We start from the raw sequence: 22,262 nt of genomic DNA on the forward strand, positions 1-22,262 counted from the left end.
GGGTGTCTGTCCCTCACACTCCCCTCAGCCAGGGTCCTGGCCGCCTCCCACAGACCCTCGAGGCCTCGCCCACGGCCCCGGTTACCACTGTTCACTGTCCTGTCCAAAGCCTCACACCGCTTTGGGGCCAGATCCGTCCACCCTGCCTGTCCCTGGGGACCCCGCTGCCCTGCTCAGCTGCAGGTGACCTGGTGTCCAGCTCCAAGGCCGAGCAGGGGAGCCTGGTGGGGGTCAGAACGGCCGAAGCACCAGCCAGCTGGGGGCCGCACTCACTCACCCCATCAGCCTTCTCCTGCTCCTCCCCCACGATCCCACACTATCCCCCACGATCCCACACTATCCCCCACGATCCTACATGATCCCACACGATCCCACATGATCCCCCATGATCCTACACGATCCCACATGATCCCCCATGATCCCCCACGATCTCCCACGATCCCCCATGATCCCACAGATCCCCCACGATCTCCCACGATCCCCCATGATTCCACACAATCCCCCATGATCCCCCATGATCCCCCATGATCTCACACGATCCCACATGATTCCCCACGATCCCCCACAATCCCCCACTGCACGCGGTGCTCTCTCTCTCACAGGCACCAGGGCCAAGTCAGGGCATGGGGAGGGGACGACTCAGAGACCGAAAACCAGGCAACTATAAGGCCCTTGGGATGGGCCCCCTGAGCAGGAAAGAGATGCTCAGAGGGGCCCAGCCCAGCCACTCCCACTGCCTTTGCCACCACCATCCCCAGTGGGGACTTCTCATCGTCAGTGGAACTGCTGGTCTGTGGGGCGTGTGGCTGCCTTGTGGGGGAGAGCTCAGCCCTGGTACACAGCACCCCAAAAGGACCCGACGCCCATACACCCACGGTCTGGGGCTGGGCCATCTCAGTCCACCTGCTGGGATGATTTCTGGGGTAAGCCTGTCGGCAGCTCCCGGCCCAGTGGGTCCGGCCACTTCCACCCCTCGTGGCCATGAGGCCACGTGCGACTCAAGCGGGCCCGGGGCTGCCCACTGCATGCCTGGAGCCAGGAGCCAGAAGCCCAGTCAATGTCCGAGGTGGTGCCAAGCCGGGGGCTGCGCTGTGGGGCAGGGTCCTGTCGCTGAGGGTGCTGCCCCCTGAGCCCCTCTTCAGAGAGGGTGAGGCCCTGGCAGCCCCATCAGCCCCAGGAAGTCTGTGGGGTCCGGCTTCACAGAAGCATGCCTAAGGAAGCTGCAGGGGTGAGGGGCATGGCAGGAGGATCCCTGCAGGCCAGGACTGGGGAACCCTCAGGAAACCAGGCCCCACCTGGCAGCTACGCCCATCTCTGCCTGGCTCCGGCTGCTGGCCAGCCGAGAGTGAGTGCCCACTGTTTGCCTGAGTGAGGGCAATGGCAGGCCCTGTCCCGCCCACCCACGTGAAGCTACTGGGCTGGAGCCAGTTCTGGGGCTACAAAAGCCTCCTGCCCACTCAGGTCCTTCCTCAGACGCTGCCCCTGGGGACTTCTCCCCTCCCTCCGTAGGATGGGTGTTGGCTGGAGGAAGCTGGCCCCCCTCTGGGCCCTGGCCCTCACCCTGGCCTGTGCACAGCACATGGGTAAGGCTCCCACTGAGCAGCTTTCCCGGGGTGGCCCTGACCTGGCATCCCCGTGGTTCCCCTACATCCGGGGGCGGCTCTGGGCCCGGGAGGGCGGCAGGCAACTCCGAGGTCTTGCCTTGGGCCCCAGGGAAGCTGAGCGTGTCTGAGAGTGGCTCCCGGCCCCTTGGCCCTGGGTCTGGCCCTCGCTGTCTTGCAGTTGCCAGCTTGTGGGGTTGGGAGCTCTCAGGGGCCATGGGGGTCCACGTGGGGGCAGGGGCCCCTGAGGTGGGGAAGCAGGAACCCAGCGTCTCCGAGCCCCCTGTCTGTCTTCCTGTCCATCCATGTGTGATTTCCTGCAGCTCGCTGCCTCTGCCCCCTGCTCTGAGCAGGTCCTTGGGGCCCTGCAGCCTGGCAGAGCTGCCCACCTGTCCCTGGGACCCCCCTCACCACGGCCCCAGTCCACCAGCTCGTTTTCCACATCTGGGCCTTGAGAGGGGTTTCCAGGGGGCCTCAGCCATGGGGGGCGGGTGTGATCGTGAGGTCCACACCGTGAGGATGCTGGGGAGAGGCTCTCGGACCCTCTGAGGCCCCCTCCCACCCAGGTCTGCACCTTGTGGCCTCTGCGTCCCAGGGGATAGCTGGGTCCTGGACAGGTGCTGGGTGACAGGGTGCTCCCAGAGGAGCTGCCCGGGGCAAGGGGGCAACGTTCCCGAGGCCCTCAGCACCGTGAGCACCACAACATGGCACCCCGCGCGCCCGCACCCTGCAGTCCCCGGCCTCCTGCCGCCGTGCGCACAGGGCCAGCCCTTGCTGGGCCCTCCCGGGGCATCTGCGTCAGGGATGAGCATAGACTGTCCCTGCAGGGTCAGGGCCTGGGCCGGGCAGCCTCACCCCACTCGGCTCCGCATCCCCCAGTCTGTCCCAAATTCTCCCCCAGGGCCCTGGTTGTCTCCTGACACACTCAGCCGACCCATAGCTTTTACCATCTGGTCCCTCCACAGGCTGCCAAGCAGTGTGCTCTTTATGTCCCAAGCAGGGAGATACTCAGTGTGAATGAAGGAATAGTGAATGAATGAATGCCACGTCAGGGCCAGGGGACCCCCAAGTGCTCGTGGGGCCAAGCTGAAGGAATGCCTATAGAAGCTCATGGGCCTGACATGGGCAGCATGGGCAGAGACCCTCCCCACAACCCCAGCCCTGCGCAGAGAGAAGCCCCACCTGTTCTGGGCCCTTCCATCCGCCTGTCCCTCTCTCTGTGCCCTGCCCGCCTGGCTCAGGCCCAGTGTCCTCTCTTCTTCCCATAGGCCAGGCCCAGGATGGCTCTGTGGAACATGGCCACAAGTCCCCAGACCTTCCCGTCCCCCAGGAGCTTGGTGGTGAGTCGACCCCGACTTGTCAGGGCTGCCCTGCCCCACTCCCTCGGGGCCAGAACTTGGGGGGCTGGAGGACACCCCCACACACAGCCCCGGTTGGTCACCTGAGGGCCCCCGAAGGCTGCTTGTGTCCCCGTGGCGGCTTCAGACAGGAGGACAGGCTAGAGGCCCGAGCTCACAGCGACATCCTCCTGTCTCCGCATAAGTCCTGATCCCTTAGCCACATATGCGTCCCCTTGGCCTGGGGCGGGGGCTGGCGGGTGGCCTCTCTGGGGATTCTTGTGCCGCCATGCTGGGCATGCTGCCCTGGGAGAGAGTCATTCCCCCAAACTGGGCTCAGAGGGAGGCTCGTCCGTGCCTGGCCTCAGCGCCCAAGGGGTCGTCCTGGGCGCCTGGTGCTGACTCAGGCATTTCTGAGACTCTGGGCACCAGGGATGAGTTCCGGGCAGAGTTCCGGGCCAGAGAGCTCACAGCCCCTCGGGGCGGCCCAGAGGGAAGGCCACTGGCCTACAGGAGCCTCGGCTGCCCCCGTGGACCTGACGTCCAGCTCCAGGCTGGGCGTGGTGCCAGCAGGCTTGGCAAGGGCGGCAGAGACGCCCGACTCCGGCCACAGCCGTGCTTGTGGGCAGCCTGACACGGTGCCCTCATTCCCGCAGGCCACCCACTCCGTGGGATGACCTTCCTGCCCTCTCTGAGGACAGCCCTGGTGGTGCGAGGTAAGAGAGGGTCTGTGAGGCTGGGCGGGGGCGCGGCTGGAAGGGGTCCCGCTGCCCAGGTGGACGCGGAGTAAGTCCTGGAAGGGGGTCTGCGTTCCCAGGACGGCCTGGGTCCAGGCAGCTCCTCCCCAGCCGCCCGGCCCCCGGGCAGCCGCGTCCCAGGCTCGGGGCACAGGGCAGCACCCTCAGGCCCGCCTTGGCCCACAGTCCGGAACCCCGCGCACAACGGGCGCGTGTGCAGCGCCTGGGGCGACTTCCACTACAAGACCTTCGACGGCGACGTCTTCCGCTTCCCGGGCCTGTGCAACTACGTCTTCTCAGCGCACTGCGGAGCCGCCTACGAGGACTTCAACGTCCAGCTGCGCCGCGGCCAGGCGTCCAACGCCACCACGGTCATCGGAGTCACCATGAAGCTCGATGGCGTGGTCATCCAGCTGACCAAGAGCTCCATCCTGGTCAACGGCCGCCCGTGAGTCTGGGTGGTAGTGGGGGGGACGTGGGGTCGCCCCCTAGCGCCGGCCCCCCCGGGCACTCCCCAGGCCTCTGTGCTGGGCGCCCTGCACACACCCCCAGAGGCCCAGGGCTCTTTTCCTGCCTGCGGAAGTGGCCCCCTTCCTAGTTCCTCTGTGACACTGGAGCTCCGGGGTCCCCTGTCCTTCTCGCACCTGGGGCACTGTCCATGGGCACAGGGATCTCGTCACAAAAGTGCCCGTAGGGGCCCTCCCTGGCCAAGGGCCAGACCTCCATTGCCCTGTCCCTGAGTGCCCTCGGAGCCTCAGCCTGGCCCTCTCTCCACAGAACTCAGCTGCCCTTTAGCCAGTCTGGGGTCCTCATCGAGTTCAGCGGCAGCTACTTGAAGGTGGTGGCCAGGCTGGGCCTGGTCTTCATGTGGAGCCAAGATGACAGCCTCCTGGTGAGGCCGGGGCCCGGGCCGGGGAGGGGGCACCGCCAGCCCAACAGCCTCCCCAGAGAAGGAAGAAAGTGCTCTGGGCAAGGGTGGGTGGGATGGCCAGACCCCACTGCACAGGGCCGGTGAGGGGGGGGGCCCAGGGGGACCTAGTCCCCCCCCGATGAAGACCCTGCTGGCGTGGGGGGCAGGGGTCCACAGCCCACGACACTTCTGTGAGGAGCCCCCAGCCCACACCTCCTCTGTCCTCCCTGTCCTGAGACGTCCCTGAGGGGCCAGGCATCTGACGTGCATTCTCATCCCAGCTGGAGCTGGACCCCAAGTACGCCAACCAGACCTGTGGGCTCTGCGGAGACTTCAGTGGCCAGCCGATGTTCAATGAGTTCTTCTCCCACGGTAAGCCCCTCCCCGCGGCTGCCCCACGGTCGCCGGGCCCCTTCCTCAGTGCTCCCTGGAAGGCCGTCTTCCAGAATGTCCTCAGCTTGTGTGCCCGTGCGCACGCACACTCAGAGCCGCACGCACGTGCCCGCTCGTGCTCACATGCACCAGCACACACGCATGAGGGCCTCCCGCGCCCTCCGCACCGTCTCCGAGCGGACCCTCTCATGGTTTCTTGGGCCTCCTGCTGCCGGGAAGTGGTATTTCATGTGACCCCACCAGCCAGAGGCCCCCACCCCCAGATCCCCCTCGCCAGGCCTGTGAAGCCCACAGGAAGCTCACCCATGAGGGGCTTGCAGCCCAGGGGAACGCACCTGCCCAAGCATCTGGGGGCCCCGTACGGGCTCGGCTGGGCTCCGAGGGCCGGGGTAGGTCAGGGTCACTCTCCAGCCCTCTGGGTTGCGTGCTGACCTGGGCTTGGAGAGCTTACAGGCCTAAGCCCTCTGCCTGCAACCCCGAATGACTTGGGTGGTTCCTCACTTAATCCTCAGACTCCCCGAACATCCTTTAGCCCAGCAGTGTGGATGGAGGAGGAGGTGCAGCGGGGACCCCTCGGGCACCTTGGGGGACGGTGCGGAGGCACCGGGAACCTAAAGAGCCTGGCGTTGCGCCTCCTGCAGGTGTCCAGCTGACCCCCATCGAGTTTGGGAATCTGCAGAAGATGGACGGCCCCACGGAGCAGTGTCAGGACCCTGTCCTTGTACCCCTGAGGGACTGCTCACCTGGCACTGTAAGCCTTGACGCGAACGGGCGCCGGGGGTGGGTCCTGCTCCTGCGGGGCCGAGGCGGGGTGGGGGCCGGGACCCAGGGGAGGGTCCGCAGCCTGCACTCAGCCTGGCCTCCCGGCTCCGCGCCCAGGGTGTCTGCGAGGAGATCCTGAGCGGCTGGCTGTTCTCGGGCTGCCGCGCTCTGGTGGACGCCAGCCGCTACGTGCAGGCCTGCCGGCAGGACCTCTGCCTCTGTGAGCACGCTTCCCGCAACAGCTGCATCTGCCACACGCTCGCTGAGTACTCCCGCCAGTGCGCCCACGCCGGGGGGCAGCCCCTGGACTGGAGACGCCCCCACCTCTGCCGTGAGTGCCCCTGTCGTGTTGCCCTGCTTTGGCCCGGAGGTGGGTGCGGGATGTGACTCGGCTGCGTCCTCCCCGCTGCAGCCCAGACCTGCCCCCTCAACATGGAGTATCACGAGTGCGGCTCGCCCTGCGCGGACACCTGCTCCAACCCGGAGCACTCCCAGCTCTGCGAGGACCACTGCGTGGCCGGCTGCTTCTGCCCCGAGGGTGAGAGGAGCCCCCCGAGAATCACACAGACGCCTTCGGGGCCCCTGGGTCTGAGGAGCCCCTGAAGGGCAGAGCGACCTTGGGCAGAGGGCGGGTCCCCTCCCCCTGCTCGGGGGTGGATCAGCCTGGCACCTGCCGTATGGCCTTCCTGCTTCTGCAGGGATGGTGCTCGATGACCTCGGCCAGGCCGGCTGCATCCCTGCAACCCAGTGCTCCTGTGTGTACAACGGGGCCGTCTACGCTCCAGGAGCGAGCTACACCGCAGACTGCACCAGCTGGTAGGAGCCCAGGCCCCGCCCCCCTGTACCCCTGGACGTGTCCTGGGATGGCCCCCGGAGGCCATGGCCCAAGTGCCGGCTGCCATCTCTCACCTGGGGCCCCGGGCACGGGCCAGGGGCCCGTCGTGCAGACACCGGTGGGCCCGGTCTGTGCAGTGCTGCAGGCGGGCCCGGGCCAGACCCGTGTCCACCTGCCAGTGTGGAGGCTGGGCCGGATGCTCCCAGGGGCTGCACACGCGTGGTCTCTGCCCGTACTCAGCACCTGCTCCGGGGGCCGGTGGAGATGCCGGGAGCTGCCGTGCCCGGGCACCTGCTCGGTGCTGGGGGGCCCCCACTTCTCCACGTTCGATGAGAGACAGTACACAGTGCACGGGGACTGCAGCTACGTGCTGGCCAAGGTACGGGCCCCAGGTCCTCGCTCCAACACAGCGGCTTTCCGCCGCGGCCGCCCCGCCCGGGCTGCAGACAGCTGCGGCATCTGCGGCCCCCCGCTCCTGGTGCCACCCCACAGGATTTCCAGGGTGGGCGGGGAGGCGGGGCGGGGGGCTGGCGCCTCTGGGCCGAGCGTGAGGACCTGTGTCTGCAGCCCTGTAAGAGCAGTGCGTTCACTGTGCTGGCCGAGATGCGCAGGTGCGGCCGGACGGACACCGAGACCTGCCTGAGGAGCCTGACGCTGAGCCTGGGCGGGGGGCGCACGGTGAGAGCAGACGTGGGGGCCGGGGGAGTCTGTGTCCCTCATGCAAGTGACCTCTGCCCAAGCCCTTGACCTGGCATGGGCAGCGAGGGGCCGGGGCTCAGCCTGAGGACCCTCCCACCCCGTGGGTCTCTGAGTGTTGGTCCCCAGATGGAACCGCTTGGGGGAGGGGCACCATGGCCTCCACGCCTGCCCCCACCAGCCCTGGAAGGAGGGACCAGGGCGCCCCCAGTAGCTCAGCTTCATTGAAGACACCTTGTCTCTATTTTATTTTTTATTTATTTTTGTTTTTTATTTTTATTTTTTCATAAAATCACTTGGGTTTTTACCTGAGAGAATGCTCGGTCCTTGAGGAAAACGTAGACAAACAAGCTGAGCCCAGGGCAGAACTTGGCTCGTCAGCCCCTCCTCGAGGGAGCCTGTGGCCCCCTGTGGCCCCCTGGGGGAAGGGGTCCTGCAGGCACATGTCACAGCCTCTGGGGCCACCGGGGGCGCTGGCTGAGCCCTGACCCCGCTCCCTGCTGCTCCCAGGTCATCACGGTCAAGGCCGGCGGGGAGGTATTTGTGAACCAGGTCTACACCCAGATGCCCATCTCAGCAGGTGAGAGTGTCGGGCCTGCCCCCCGAGGGTCCCGCCCCTCACAGCCCACTGAGGCCTTGTCCCCTGTGTCCACAGCCAACGTCACGCTCTTCAGACCCTCAACCTTCTTCATCATCGCCCAGACCAACCTGGGCCTGCAGTTGAGTATCCAGCTGGTGCCTATCATGCAGGTGTTCGTGAGGCTGGGGCCCGAGCTCCGCGGGCTGACCTGCGGTAAGAGGCGCCGCCTGCCCTGGGAGCCCGGGCCCACCCTCAGCAGCCAGGGCTCACGGGGCCTCATGCTTGCCCTCCCGCCCAGGCCTGTGCGGGAACTTCAACCAGAACCAGGCCGATGACTTCCGGACCCTCAGCGGCGTGGTGGAGGGCACGGCCGCCGCCTTCGCCAACACCTGGAAGACCCAGGCCGCCTGCCCCAACGTCAAGAACAGCTTCGAGGACCCTTGCTCCCTCAGCGTGGAGAACGGTACGTGGGTCCCCGAAGTCCCAGGGCCCACCTGGGTGCCAGTGACCCCGGGCCGCAGAATCCACTCTGGCCCTGGAGGAGGGATTCAGGAGGTAAACAGGCAAACTCGCCAATGAATTTCCCATCCCTTCTGGTAAAGCTGTGGTAACTTCTGGAAGAAGAGGAACAGGGTGTTGCGGGGGTGGTGGAGGCGCGCCCTCAGCGTGCCCGCCCGCCGACCGTAGCAGGGGCGCCCGGGAGGGAGCCTGGGACCCTGTGCACTCCTGGCGCCCTTCCCTACGGGAGCTTGCACACGTCTGTGTAGCTTCCGTCGGACGCCAACCGTCCAGCCTGCTGACCTCTGTCCACAGAGAAGTACGCTCAGCACTGGTGCTCCCGGCTGACGGACGCCCACGGCCCCTTCGCCCGGTGCCATGCTGCCGTGAACCCTGGCACCTACTACTCGGTAACGCCCACCCACCCACCTCTCCCTGCCCCGCCACACGGCTGCCCTCGGTGCGGGGAGAGGGGCTCCGCGAGGGTCCGACGTGGTCCGCGGTCTGGAGTTCATCGGTGCCTCCAGCCCTGTAACCAGGCATCGGGGCCGACAAGCCCTGAGGGTTGTGGCTGGCTGGGCCCTGGAGTCCACGTGGCAGATCGGTGGTGGCCGAGACGCTCTGGGGTCTAAGCCTGACCACACGGGCTGGCACCTGTCGGGTCCCAGACAGGAGGGGCTGTGGTCCTTCCAGCACTCACCTGGAGGGGAGCTTGGTGCCGAGATGGTGTGCGGAGGGCGTGGGGGCCCCCGGTGCGGGCGCGAGGAGGGGTCCTAGAGGAGGCAGGGGCGGCAGCGTGGGGGATGCTCATGGCGTGTGGGTGACAACGGCTCCGTCCCCAGAACTGCATGTTCGACACGTGTAACTGTGAGAAGAGCGAGGACTGCCTGTGCGCGGCCCTGTCCTCCTATGTGCATGCCTGCACCGCCAAGGGGGTGCTGCTCAGCGGCTGGAGGGACGGCGTGTGCAGTGAGTGTCCCCCCCGAACACGTGCTCTGGGGCCTCTGCCCCGTGCGGGGCGTGGAGCCCTGGAGCACCCCGGCCAGCCGGGCCCGGGACCCTGCGGCTGGGGCAGGGGAGGCGGGGGTGGGTGCGGGTGATGGCCGCCGTCCTGACTGCCTCCCCCCACCTGGCATCCCGCAGCGAAGCCCACGACCACCTGCCCAAAGTCGCTGACCTACCACTACCACATCAGCACCTGCCAGCCCACCTGCCGGGCCCGGAGTCACGAGGACGTCACCTGCGGCATCAGCTTTGTCCCCGTGGACGGCTGCACCTGTCCCCACGGCACCTTCATGGACGATGCGGGCAAGTGTGTGCCAGCCACCAGCTGTCCCTGCTACCACGGGGGCTCCGTGGTCCCCAACGGGGAGTCGCTGCATGAGCGTGGGGTCATCTGGTAAGAGCCCTGCCGGATGGGCTTGGTGGGCAGGGCGGCCGGGATGCGCGGCCCTCTGACCACCCTGTCGTCTCAGCACCTGCATGCAAGGCGCGCTGACCTGCATCGGAGGCCAGGTTCCCACCCCAGGTGAGTCCACAGTGAGGGAGGGGCTCTCGTCATCGCCGAGCTTTTGGGTGGCCCGGCCCCCAAGTCAGTGTGACTGGTGGGTGTGGAGGGGTTTCTCTGTCAGGCCTGCTCAGTGAGGGGGTGGTAGTGTGTGTGAGCACGCCGCGCACACGCGCCCTGTGGATGCACACGCACGTGCCACGCACACACGCACCCCGCTGGCCGAGCCTCAGGGTGGGCGGCACAGACTCGGCCGCTGGGACACACCGTGTGCAGCCGTGTCTCTCAGAGCCAGCCTGGTGGGTGGCGGCTGGGGACCCTGAATGGCCCCTACCTCCCCAGTCTGCACCCCACCCATGGTCTACTTCGACTGTCGCAACGCCACGCCGGGGGCTGCCGGGGCCGGCTGTCAGAAGAGCTGCTTCACCCTGGACATGGACTGTGTGAGAGCCCCCACACCCCCAGTGACCCCCGTGGGCTTCTGCCGAGGGGCCCTCTGGGGCTGCTCCCGGGAAGACGGCTGCCTGAGGGCTCCCTGGGCTCACTGCAGGCCGTGGGGGGGGCCCTCGGCTGTTGACCCCTGGCCGGCTGAGCCGTGTCTCCTGCGCCCCACAGTACAGCTCCCAGTGCGAGCCTGGCTGCGTGTGTCCCGACGGGCTGGTGGCGGATGGTGAGGGCCGCTGTCTCACTGCAGCCGATTGCCCCTGTGTGCACAACGGGGCCAGCTACCCGCCCGGCCAGACCATCCGGGTGGGCTGCAACACCTGGTACGTGGCGGGGAGGGGGCTCCCTGCAGTGGGTGGTGCGGCCCCAGCCCTCGAGGTCTGCCCATGGCCCCCAGGGGCCGTCCCCACCCCCACTGCCCATGCCCAGCTTGGGCCTGACCGGTGCCCCCTGCCCCCAGCACCTGTAAGAACAGGATGTGGCAGTGCACAGAAGACGCCTGCCTGGCCACCTGCGCAGTGTACGGGGACGGCCACCACCTCACCTTCGACGGGAAGAGCTACAGCTTCAGTGGGGACTGTGGGTACACGCTGGTTCAGGTACGCGGTCCCGGGGGCTCCCCAGCTGTCCCACGCGGTCCTGCAGGGCAGCTCTGGGCACCCCAGCCTCCCAGCTGCAGGAACACCCTCTGCCTGCCCGCAGGACCACTGTGGGGACAACGGCACCGCCAACGGCACCTTCCGCGTGGTCACCGAGAACATCCCCTGCGGGACCACGGGCATCACCTGCTCCAAGGCCATCAAGCTGTTCCTGGGGGTGAGTGGGGGGTGGTGGGAAGGGACGGGGACCACCTTGGAGGGACGCCTGGGAAGGCGAGCAGGGACAGGCCTGAGTGACCCCTTCTGCGCAGAGCTACGAGCTGAGGCTGAGTGATGGCGGTGTGGAGGTGATAGAGAAGGGTGCAGGGCAGGAGGCCCCCTACTCCATCCGCCAGATGGGCATCTACCTGGTGGTGGACACCGAGGCCGGCCTGGTGCTTCTGTGGGACAGGAAGACCAGCATCTTCCTCAAACTCAGCCCTGAGTTCAAGGTGGGCCCCCCTCCCCGGGACGGCCCGCCCTCGCCCCGGACCAGATGGCGTGCCTCGAGGGAGGCGGCAGGAGGGAGGCCCTTCGCTGTGCGTGCTGTGTCTTGCAGCTGCTGGGACGCTGTCACAAACTCGTGGCTCCTTCTCGTGGTTCTGGACACTCGAAGTCCCGTGCAACTATCCCCGGGCCCGCTCCCTCTGGGGGCTCTGGGGGGGGGATCCCTCCTGCCTCCTCCAGCGTCTGGGGCCCCAGGCGACCCTCCTGCCTCTACCTGCATCCTCATGTTACTGTCTTCACTCGTGTCTGTGCCCACACGTCCCCGTGGTCACAGCCCACGCCCACCCAGGGCGTCCTCATCTCAGCGGGATCCCTGTCTGCAGTGGCCCTATTTCCACATGAGGCCACGCTCACGGGTCCCAGGTCAGGACCTGAGCTGGTCTGCAGGGGACACCACGTAGCCCCCAGTGCTCCTCTCCTGCACCCCCTTTCCTCCAGGAGGGACGCCACCGTGACCCTGTGTGCTGAGTGGGGCCCCACACACGGTGAAGGCGGAGAGCCCCCCTGCACACTCGGGGCCCCCTCCTCCTGGGGGGCCGTGGGGATGTGGGGCCCCAGGGGAGCGTGTGGGGTCACAGGAGGCTGGGCTGGGCTCTAGCGCCTCCTGCACACGCCCTGAGCCCCCGTGCCGCCATCCCCCGTCTGCAGGGCCGGGTCTGTGGGCTGTGTGGGAACTTTGACGACAGCGCCATCAATGACTTCACCACGCGGAGCCAGTCCGTGGTGAGCAGCGCCCTGGAGTTCGGCAACAGCTGGAAGTTCTCCCCGTCCTGCCCCGACGCCCCGGCCCCCAGGGACCCCTGCACCGCCAACCCGTACCGCAAGTCCTGGGCCCAGAAGCAGTGCAGCATCATCAACAGTGCCACCTTCGCCGCCTGCCACGCCCACGTATGCGGCCGTCCCCCGGGGCGCCCGGGAAGGAAGGGGCGGGCAGAAGTCGGGGGGCCCGTGTCACCATCCACCCTTTAGACCAGCCTGTGGTCAGCCCCGGGGGCCCACGCGTCTGCTGTCCCTGGCTCTGGGGGAAACCGGCCCAGGTCGGGCCACACCGCAGGCCTGACCCCCAGGAGCCCCAGACCCCGAATCCGAAGGCTCTTCCCCCTCCCCTCCAGGTCGACCCCGCCAAGTACTACGAGGCCTGCGTGGGCGACGCGTGTGCCTGTGACTCGGGGGGCGATTGTGAGTGTTTCTGCACGGCGGTGGCCGCCTACGCCCAGGCCTGCCACGACGTGGGCGTGTGCGTGTCCTGGCGGACCCCGGACATCTGCCGTGAGTGCACACGATGCGTTGTCAGGGTGGAGGGGGCCGCAGGGACTGACAGAGTAGTGTGTGATTAAGGCTGGTCGGCCACGGGCTGGGCAGGAGGTGTTGGAAAGGAAAGTGAAACGTGGGAATGGGGGATGGGTGTCGTCGGTGGAGAGATGGCAGAATGTTCTGGAACCGAGAGGGGTTAGCAGAGCCCCTACCTCCCACCCGGTTGGAACCTGGCCAGTGGGGAGCATCGCTGTGGAGCCGCTCTGGCCGGAGTCCCCCACCCCAATGGGAATGGCGTGAGAACAGCCCACGAGACTTGGTGGAAGGTTGGGGTCAGGGGAGCTTGCCCGGCCCGTGTGGGGCCCCCAAGGCCGACCTTCCAAGGGCAGCACCCCGCTGGGGCTGCTGGGTGGCTCACTCCGGGCCGGAGTTGGCCCACTGAGCCCGCCCGCTTGCCCACAGCCCTATTCTGTGACTACTACAACCCCGAGGGCCGGTGTGAGTGGCACTACCAGCCGTGCGGGGCGCCCTGCATGAGGACCTGCCAGAACCCGAGCGGCCGCTGTCTGCATGACCTGCCGGGCCTGGAAGGTAGGCTGCCGCCACGCTGGCCAGAGGGGGCTGCCCTGGGGGTCCTGGCACCCTCGGCTGGGCTGGACTCTTCCCAACCCCTTGAGGCGCCTTCGTGAGTGCAGCCCCATGCGCCCACCGTGCTGTGGGTGAGAACTAGGGCCAGGGCTGAGCCAAGGCCACGGGCGGGGGGAGGTGGTCAGGCAGGGGGTCTGGCTGGGGCTCAGGCCTCTCTGGACTGCAGGCTGCTACCCCAAGTGCCCGCCCGAGGCCCCCATCTTCGACGAGGACCAGATGCAGTGTGTGGCCATGTGCCCGACCCCACCCCCGCCGCTGCCCTGCCGCGTCCAGGGCAAGTCATACCGGCCAGGCACGGCGGTGCCCTCCAGCAAGAACTGCCACTCCTGGTGAGTCGTGTGGCCAGAGGGGCGAGGAGCCTGGAGTGTGCGCGGGATTCGGCCGGCCACCTTCCCTCAGGGCCTCTTCCTTCAGACTGGCGGGGGGCTGCCACAGCCTGGGGGTCCTGGGGTCCAGCTGGGAGCCTCCCTGTTGCAGAATGGGGGTGGGCAGCCTGAGGGATGGCAGGGAAGGGGGTTAAGTGGGAGCCGAGTCATGATGCCACCCCGAGGACCCCCTGGAAGTGTTGCCCTGGAGAGGAAATATCCATCAGAATGTCACCAGGGTGCGTGGCCTGCCTCCATTGCTCGGCGATTGGAAGGGGCTCCCCGAGAGGGTGTGACCTCAGGCTCTGTGTCCACCGGCCGGGCTGAGGGGCGGCTCTGGCATGGCGGGGTGCCCTACACCCCCAGACTCACTTCCTCCTTCCTGCCACTAGCGTTTGCACCGAGAGCGGCGTGCAGTGTGCCTACGACTCGGAGGGTGAGCAGCAGGGGGCCTTCCTGGGGTCTGGGGACTCGGGGTCCCTGCCTGCCCGCAGCCCTAACGTGCCCGACCGTCTCCTCACAGCCTGTGTCTGCAACTACGATGGACGGCGCTTCCGCCCGGGGGATGTCATCTACCACACGACCGACGGCACGGGCGGCTGCATCTCTGCCCGCTGCTCGGCCCACGGCACCGTCGAGAGGCGCGTCTCCGCCTGCAGCCCCATTGCCCCCACGCCGCCAACCACCTTCTCCTTCTCTACGTCCCCGCTCGGTAAGGCAGACACGCTGGGCACCGTGCAGGGCTGCCCCTCTCCCTGAAAGTCCAGGAGGGGCCCGGAGCTGGGCAGCCTGCCCGCCCTGCAGCTGGGAAGGCCCAGCTCAGCCCGTCTCCCTGGCAGAGACTGGTGTCCTCAGTGGCACCATCAGGGCTGGGGCTCCCAGCACAGGGCAGAGGCCATGGGCAAAGGCACCCGAGGCCAGCCTCTGGGACGAGGGCCACCGGGAGCACCCCGGGGAGTTCTTGCCCGGCCACGGCTACCTGCTCACCTTACATTGCACTGAGGGGCAGGCAGCCCGACTCCTCTCCCTCCGCTGGGGGCATCTTAGAGCCTTATCAGAGCTTCCCCCAGAGTGCAAGTTCTGCTCAGGGCATGCCTGGGGAGCAGGCTTTCCCCTAAATGAGATCAGTTCACCTGTTCTTTCAACTGCTGTGGGCTCCACACCTGCCTGAGCCAGGTGTGTCCCGGGGACTTGGTGCTTGCTCTCTCCAAGCGCCCATTGTAGGTGGAGACAGTCACACCAGCTTGACATGGTGAAACCCACAAGGCTGCTGACGGACAGGGGGGCAGGGACAGGGGATGAGGGGCTGCCTCGAAGACCCCAAGAGACTTAGCCCTTCCGCCTTCTCTTCTGTCCTCAGTCGTGAGCTCAACACGTCCGCCCCGCACATCCCCCACGCGTGCCAGGAGCACGGTGCCCACAGGCACAAGCTCTAGTTCGGTTGTCCAGACCCGCCAGGCCTGTGGGGAGGAGTGCCAGTGGTCGCCGTGGCTGGATGTCAGCCACCCGGGGCGGGGCATCGACAGCGGTGACTTCGACACACTGGAGAACCTCCGTGCCCACGGGTACCAGGTCTGCACAGCACCGAAGAGGGTGGAGTGCCAAGCTGAGGGGGCCCCTGGGGTGCCGCTCCAGGTCCTGGGGCAGCACGTGGAGTGCAGCCCCACGGTGGGCCTGACCTGTTACAACCGCGACCAGACGTCAGGGCTCTGCCACAACTACCAGATTAGGACTCTGTGCTGCTCCCCCTCGACCTGCCCCCCCTCCGGCAGTCCGGCCCAGACCACCTCTCCTACAACTTCCAGGAGGACAGACACTGGGCCCACACTGGGGGTTAGCAGGACCCCATCTGTGCCGACGGAGAGCAGAACTTCCCCAGCCACTGTCACTGCAACTGGCACAAGCGCTCTCTCTACAACTAGCGAAACACCTGCTCCAGGTACCACTACAACCACCCCAGGGACTACATCTGCCCCGGGTACCATCACGACCACACCAGGTACTCCAACACCTGTCCCGGGTACCACCATAACCATCCTGGGTACTACGCTTGCCCCAAGTACCACTACAACTAATTCAGGGACTACACCTGCCCCAGGTACTACTATGACCACACCAGGTACTCCTACACCTGCACCGGGTACCGCCACGACCACCCCAGGAACTCCTACATCTGCCCCGGGTACCACCTCAACCCCACCAAGTACTCCTACACCTGCCCCGGGTACCTCCACGACCCCCCCAGGAACTCCTACATCTGCCCCGGGTACCACCTCAACCCCACCAGGTACTCCTACACCTGCCCCGGGTACCGCCACGACCACCCCAGGAACTCCTACATCTGCCCCGGGTACCACCTCAACCCCACCAGGTACTCCTACACCTGCCCCGGGTACCGCCACAACCACCCCAGGTACTCCTACACCTGCCCCGGGTACCGCCACGACCACCCCAGGTACTCCTACACCTGCCCCGGGTACCACCACGACCACCCCAGGAACTCCTACATCTGCCCCGGGTACCACCTCAACCCCACCAGGTACTCCTACACCTGCCCCGGGTACCACCACGACCACCCCAGGAACTCCTACATCTGCCCCGGGTACCACCTCAACCCCACCAGGTACTCCTACACCTGCCCCGGGTACCACCACGACCACCCCAGGAACTCCTACACCTGCCCCGGGTACCGCCACGACCACCCCAGGTACTCCTACACCTGCCCCGGGTACCACCACGACCACCCCAGGAACTCCTACATCTGCCCCGGGTACCACCATGACCACCCCAGGAACTCCTACACCTGCCCCGGGTACCACCTCAACCCCACCAGGTACTCCTACACCTGCCCTGGGTACCGCCACAACCACCCCAGGTACTCCTACACCTGCCCCAGGTACCGCCACGACCACCCCAGGTACTCCTACACCTGCCCCGGGTACCACCACGACCACCCCAGGAACTCCTACATCTGCCCCGGGTACCACCTCAACCCCACCAGGTACTCCTACACCTGCCCCGGGTACCGCCACGACCACCCCAGGTACTCCTACACCTGCCCCGGGTACCACCTCAACCCCACCAGGTACTCCTACACCTGCCCCGGGTACCACCACGACCACCCCAGGAACTCCTACATCTGCCCCGGGTACCACCTCAACCCCACCAGGTACTCCTACACCTGCCCCGGGTACCACCACGACCACCCCAGGAACTCCTACATCTGCCCCGGGTACCACCTCAACCCCACCAGGTACTCCTACACCTGCCCCGGGTACCACCACGACCACCCCAGGTACTCCTACACCTGCCCCGGGTACCGCCACGACCACCCCAGGTACTCCTACACCTGCCCCGGGTACCACCACGACCACCCCAGGAACTCCTACATCTGCCCTGGGTACCACCACGACCACCCCAGGAACTCCTACATCTGCCCCGGGTACCACCTCAACCCCACCAGGTACTCCTACACCTGCCCCGGGTACCGCCACGACCACCCCAGGAACTCCTACATCTGCCCCGGGTACCACCTCAAGCCCACCAGGTACTCCTACGCCTGCTCCGGGTACCACCTCAACCCCACCAGGTACTCCTACACCTGCCCCGGGTACCACCTCAACCCCACCAGGCACTCCTACATCTGCCCCGGGTACCACCACAACCACCCCACCTACTCCTACACCTGCCACAGGTACCACCATGACCACACCAGGTACTCCTACACCTGCCCCGGGTACCACCTCAACCCCACCAGGTACTCCTACACCTGCCCCGGGTACCACCTCAACCCCACCAGGTACTCCTACACCTGCCCCGGGTACCACTACAACCACCCCACCTACTCCTACACCTGCCACAGGTACCACCATGACCACACCAGGTACTCCTACACCTGTCCAGGGTACCGCCACAACTACCCCAGGTACTCCTACACATACCCAGGTGAAAACTACTCTCTTAACTCCAAGCCCAATGCCAGTTTCAACAACACGTGAGCCTTGTTTACAAAAGTGTAGATGGACCCAGTGGTTCGACAGCAGCTACCCTGGGCTGGGTATAAACAGTGGAGATTTTGACACTTTTCCTAATTTGAGATCCAAAGGACATAAATTCTGTGAAAAACCCAGTAATGTGGAGTGCAGGGCAAAGTTTTTCCCAAACACCCCACTGGAAGAGTTGGGGCAGGATGTGATCTGTGACAAGAGTGTGGGGCTGATATGCCTGAATAAGAACCAGTTACCCCCAATCTGCTATAACTATGAAATCCGGATTGAGTGCTGTGAGCTGGGGGATGGGTGCAGAAACACCAAACACCCTGTGACTTCTGAGACCACACACTCAACTCCAAGGGAAACCGAGACCCAAACACAGCTTACTCGGACCACTGGAATTTCCTCGTCTCCCACACAACATGTCAGTGTCATCTCAACGTCGGTGCACCCCCCAACCAGCACCACACTTGAGACACACTTGGTCTCCTCACCTACGACTGTCACCTGCCAGCCACAATGCACGTGGACCAAGTGGTTTGATGTGGACTTCCCGTCCCCGGGGCCACATGGAGGAGACACGGAAACCTACTGCAACATCAAGAAAAAGGGAGAGAAAATCTGCCGCCGGCCCGAATACATCTCGCAGCTGGAGTGCCGGGCCGAGAGCCACCCCGAGGTCAGCATCGAGAATCTGGGCCAGGTGGTGCAGTGCAACCTCAGCAAGGGCCTGGTGTGCCGGAATCGGGACCAGGAGGGCGATGTCGGGATGTGCCTCAACTATGAGGTCCGGGTTTTGTGCTGTGAGCCCCCAGAGAACTGTTCTACCCACAAAACTGTCACAGTCCCTCACACCCCAAGTGTGAGCCCCACCAGCCTAACCGAGACCACCACCCACCTGGTGACATCTCGCTCAACATCTGTGCCATCAACCAGTCCAAACTCTCTCCCAACAACCAGCTCAACCTCTGTCCCAACAACCAGCACAACCTCTGTCCCAACAACCAGCTCATCCTCTGTCCCAACAACCAGCCCCACCTCTGTGCCAGAAACCAGCTCAACCTCTGTGCCACCAACCAGCACAACCTCTGTCCCAACAACCAGCTCAACCTCTGTGCCACCAAGAAGCCCAATCTCTGTGCCTGAAACCAGCTCAACCTCTGTCCCAACAACCAGCTCAACCTCTGTCCCAACAACCAGCTCATCCTCTGTCCCAACAAGCAGCCCAACCTCTGTCCCAACAACCAGCTCAACCTCTGTCCCAACAACCAGCTCATCCTCTGTCCCAACAAGCAGCCCAACCTCTGTCCCAACAACCAGCTCATCCTCTGTCCCAACAACCAGCCCCACCTCTGTGCCAGAAACCAGCTCAACCTCTGTGCCACCAACCAGCACAACCTCTGTCCCAACAACCAGCTCAACCTCTGTGCCACCAAGAAGCCCAATCTCTGTGCCTGAAACCAGCTCAACCTCTGTCCCAACAACCAGCTCAACCTCTGTCCCAACAACCAGCTCATCCTCTGTCCCAACAACCAGCCCCACCTCTGTCCCAACAACCAGCTCAACCTCTGTGCCACCAACCAGCACAACCTCTGTCCCAACAACCAGCTCAACCTCTGTCCCAACAACCAGCACAACCTCTGTCCCAACAACCAGCTCAACCTCTGTCCCAACAACCAGCTCAACCTCTGTCCCAACAACCAGCTCAACCTCTGTGCCAGCAACCAGCTCAACCTCTGTCCCAATAACCAGCTCAACCTCTGTCCCAACAACCAGCTCATCCTCTGTCCCAACAAGCAGCCCAACCTCTGTCCCAACAACCAGCTCAACCTCTGTCCCAATAACCAGCTCAACCTCTGTCCCAACAACCAGCACAACCTCTGTCCCAACAACCAGCTCAACCTCTGTGCCACCAAGAAGCCCAATCTCTGTGCCTGAAACCAGCTCAACCTCAGTCCCAACAACCAGCTCAACCTCTGTCCCAACAACCAGCTCAACCTCTGTCCCAACAACCAGCTCATCCTCTGTCCCAACAAGCAGCCCAACCTCTGTCCCAACAACCAGCTCATCCTCTGTCCCAACAACCAGCCCCACCTCTGTGCCAGAAACCAGCTCAACCTCTGTGCCACCAACCAGCACAACCTCTGTCCCAACAACCAGCTCAACCTCTGTGCCACCAAGAAGCCCAATCTCTGTGCCTGAAACCAGCTCAACCTCTGTCCCAACAACCAGCTCAACCTCTGTCCCAACAACCAGCTCATCCTCTGTCCCAACAAGCAGCCCAACCTCTGTCCCAACAACCAGCTCAACCTCTGTCCCAACAACCAGCACAACCTCTGTCCCAACAACCAGCTCAATCTCTGTCCCAACAACCAGCACAACCTCTGTCCCAACAACCAGCTCAACCTCTGTCCCAACAACCAGCTCAACCTCTGTCCCAACAACCAGCACAACCTCTGTCCCAACAACCAGCTCAACCTCTGTGCCAGCAACCAGCCCATCCCCTGTACCAGAAACCAGCTCCACCTCTGTGCCCAAATCCGGCACTTCGTCTGCTCCTACAACAAGCACAACCCCTGTTCTCACATCTGAAGCAACCTACTCCCCTCATGTAACTGTCACCTGCCAGCCACAATGCATGTGGACCAAGTGGTTTGACGTGGACTTCCCGTCCCCGGGGCCACATGGAGGAGACATGGAAACCTACTGCAACATCAAGAAAAGGAGAGAGAAAATCTGCCGCAGACCTGAATTCATCTCGCAGCTGGAGTGCCGGGCCGAGAGCCACCCCGAGGTCAGCATCGAGAATCTGGGCCAGGTGGTGCAGTGCAACCTCAGCAAGGGCCTGGTGTGCCGGAACCGGGACCAGGAGGGCGATGTCAGGATGTGCCTCAACTATGAGGTCCGGGTTTTGTGCTGTGAGCCTCCAGAGAACTGCTCTACCCACAAAACTGTCACAGTCCCTCACACCCCAAGTGTGAGCCCCACCAGCCTAACCGAGACCACCACCCACCTGGTGACATCTCGCTCAACATCTGTGCCATCAACCAGTCCAAACTCTCTCCCAACAACCAGCTCAACCTCTGTCCCAACAAGCAGCCCAACCTCTGTCCCAACAACCAGCTCATCCTCTGTCCCAACAACCAGCACAACCTCTGTCCCAACAACCAGCACAACCTCTGTCCCAACAACCAGCTCAACCTCTGTCCCAACAACCAGTACAACCTCTGTGCCACCAACCAGCACAACCTCTGTCCCAACAACCAGCTCAACCTCTGTGCCACCAAGAAGCCCAATCTCTGTGCCTGAAACCAGCTCAACCTCTGTCCCAACAACCAGCTCAACCTCTGTCCCAACAACCAGCTCATCCTCTGTCCCAACAACCAGCCCCACCTCTGTCCAAACAACCAGCTCAACCTCTGTCCCAACAACCAGCACAACCTCTGTCCCAATAACCAGCTCAACCTCTGTCCCAACAACCAGCACAACCTCTGTCCCAATAACCAGCTCAACCTCTGTCCCAACAACCAGCACAACCTCTGTCCCAACAACCAGCTCAACCTCTGTGCCACCAAGAAGCCCAATCTCTGTGCCTGAAACCAGCTCAACCTCTGTCCCAACAACCAGCTCAACCTCTGTCCCAACAACCAGCCCATCCCCTGTGCCAGGAACCAGCCCATCCCCTGTACCAGAAACCAGCTCCACCTCTGTGCCCAAATCCGGCACTTCGTCTGCTCCTACAACCAGCACAACCCCTTTTCTCACATCTGAAGCAACCTACTCCCCTCATGTGACTGTCACCTGCCAGCCACAGTGCACGTGGACCAAGTGGTTTGACGTGGACTTCCCGTCCCCGGGACCCCACGGAGGAGACGTGGAAAGCTTCAGCAACATCAAGAAAAGGGGAGAGAAAATCTGCCGCCGGCCCGAATACATCTCGCAGCTGGAGTGCCGGGCCGAGAGCCACCCCGAGGTCAGCATCGAGAATCTGGGCCAGGTGGTGCAGTGCAACCTCAGCAAGGGCCTGGTGTGCCGGAATCGGGACCAGGAGGGCGATGTCGGGATGTGCCTCAACTTTGAGGTCCGGGTTTTGTGCTGTGAGCCCCCAGAGAACTGCAGTCACACTTCCGTGAAGCCCCACAAGACTTCACCTACCAAGCACTCGTCCCCTCCCGAACCTACCTCCGTGCCGTCCACCGTGCCGTTGCCCAGCTCCGCGGTGCCATCCACCACGACATGCTACTGCAGCGTGTCTGGCAAGCTCTACTCCGCAGGTATGTGAGTCGTGTGTGCTGCCCCCCGCCGCTGCTGTCCTGTCCACAGGAAGCTGTGGTGTCTGGGAGAGGGGAGGGTCCCTTGTCCGTGTCACTGGGCTACAGGGTGTCTCCGAGCGCGGCACTGAGCCATCTTTGAGGATTTCTTCCTTTTATTTCTGGGCAGGAAGGCCTTCTACCAGGTCCGCCCCTGGCGTGGACATCGAGCCTGGAAGAGCCGCTCTGGGCTGTGGCTCTCCCCCAGCACAGCTCCGCTCACCCCCGCCTGATCTTTTCTCTCACAG

General features: G+C 64.6%; 1 protein-coding gene across 1 annotated transcript in view; it reads left to right on the forward strand.

Annotated features, from left to right (window-relative positions):
* Positions 1–1,510: 1,510 nt before the first annotated feature.
* MUC5AC (mucin 5AC, oligomeric mucus/gel-forming) overlaps positions 1,511–22,262 on the forward strand; it is a 28,140-nt gene continuing 7,388 nt past the window's right edge. The window contains exons 1-38 of the mRNA XM_078059101.1: positions 1,511–1,583; positions 2,870–2,941; positions 3,595–3,654; positions 3,862–4,123; positions 4,453–4,567; positions 4,867–4,957; positions 5,620–5,729; positions 5,858–6,071; positions 6,153–6,278; positions 6,439–6,556; positions 6,816–6,954; positions 7,143–7,253; positions 7,782–7,851; positions 7,927–8,064; positions 8,150–8,314; positions 8,665–8,759; positions 9,192–9,318; positions 9,493–9,748; positions 9,825–9,877; positions 10,199–10,299; positions 10,472–10,623; positions 10,761–10,899; positions 11,003–11,116; positions 11,211–11,390; positions 12,094–12,333; positions 12,558–12,714; positions 13,162–13,290; positions 13,514–13,676; positions 14,105–14,148; positions 14,236–14,424; positions 15,073–15,545; positions 15,635–15,711; positions 15,811–17,706; positions 18,167–18,491; positions 18,581–18,844; positions 18,905–19,156; positions 19,217–19,610; positions 19,660–21,978. Coding sequence (XP_077915227.1) covers positions 1,511–1,583; positions 2,870–2,941; positions 3,595–3,654; positions 3,862–4,123; positions 4,453–4,567; positions 4,867–4,957; positions 5,620–5,729; positions 5,858–6,071; positions 6,153–6,278; positions 6,439–6,556; positions 6,816–6,954; positions 7,143–7,253; positions 7,782–7,851; positions 7,927–8,064; positions 8,150–8,314; positions 8,665–8,759; positions 9,192–9,318; positions 9,493–9,748; positions 9,825–9,877; positions 10,199–10,299; positions 10,472–10,623; positions 10,761–10,899; positions 11,003–11,116; positions 11,211–11,390; positions 12,094–12,333; positions 12,558–12,714; positions 13,162–13,290; positions 13,514–13,676; positions 14,105–14,148; positions 14,236–14,424; positions 15,073–15,545; positions 15,635–15,711; positions 15,811–17,706; positions 18,167–18,491; positions 18,581–18,844; positions 18,905–19,156; positions 19,217–19,610; positions 19,660–21,978 — 10,003 coding nt within the window. The remainder of the gene's footprint in view (positions 1,584–2,869; positions 2,942–3,594; positions 3,655–3,861; positions 4,124–4,452; positions 4,568–4,866; positions 4,958–5,619; positions 5,730–5,857; positions 6,072–6,152; positions 6,279–6,438; positions 6,557–6,815; positions 6,955–7,142; positions 7,254–7,781; positions 7,852–7,926; positions 8,065–8,149; positions 8,315–8,664; positions 8,760–9,191; positions 9,319–9,492; positions 9,749–9,824; positions 9,878–10,198; positions 10,300–10,471; positions 10,624–10,760; positions 10,900–11,002; positions 11,117–11,210; positions 11,391–12,093; positions 12,334–12,557; positions 12,715–13,161; positions 13,291–13,513; positions 13,677–14,104; positions 14,149–14,235; positions 14,425–15,072; positions 15,546–15,634; positions 15,712–15,810; positions 17,707–18,166; positions 18,492–18,580; positions 18,845–18,904; positions 19,157–19,216; positions 19,611–19,659; positions 21,979–22,262) is intronic.

Source organism: Halichoerus grypus, chromosome 11 (assembly GCF_964656455.1).
Source record: "Halichoerus grypus chromosome 11, mHalGry1.hap1.1, whole genome shotgun sequence".
Taxonomy (NCBI): domain Eukaryota; kingdom Metazoa; phylum Chordata; class Mammalia; order Carnivora; family Phocidae; genus Halichoerus; species Halichoerus grypus.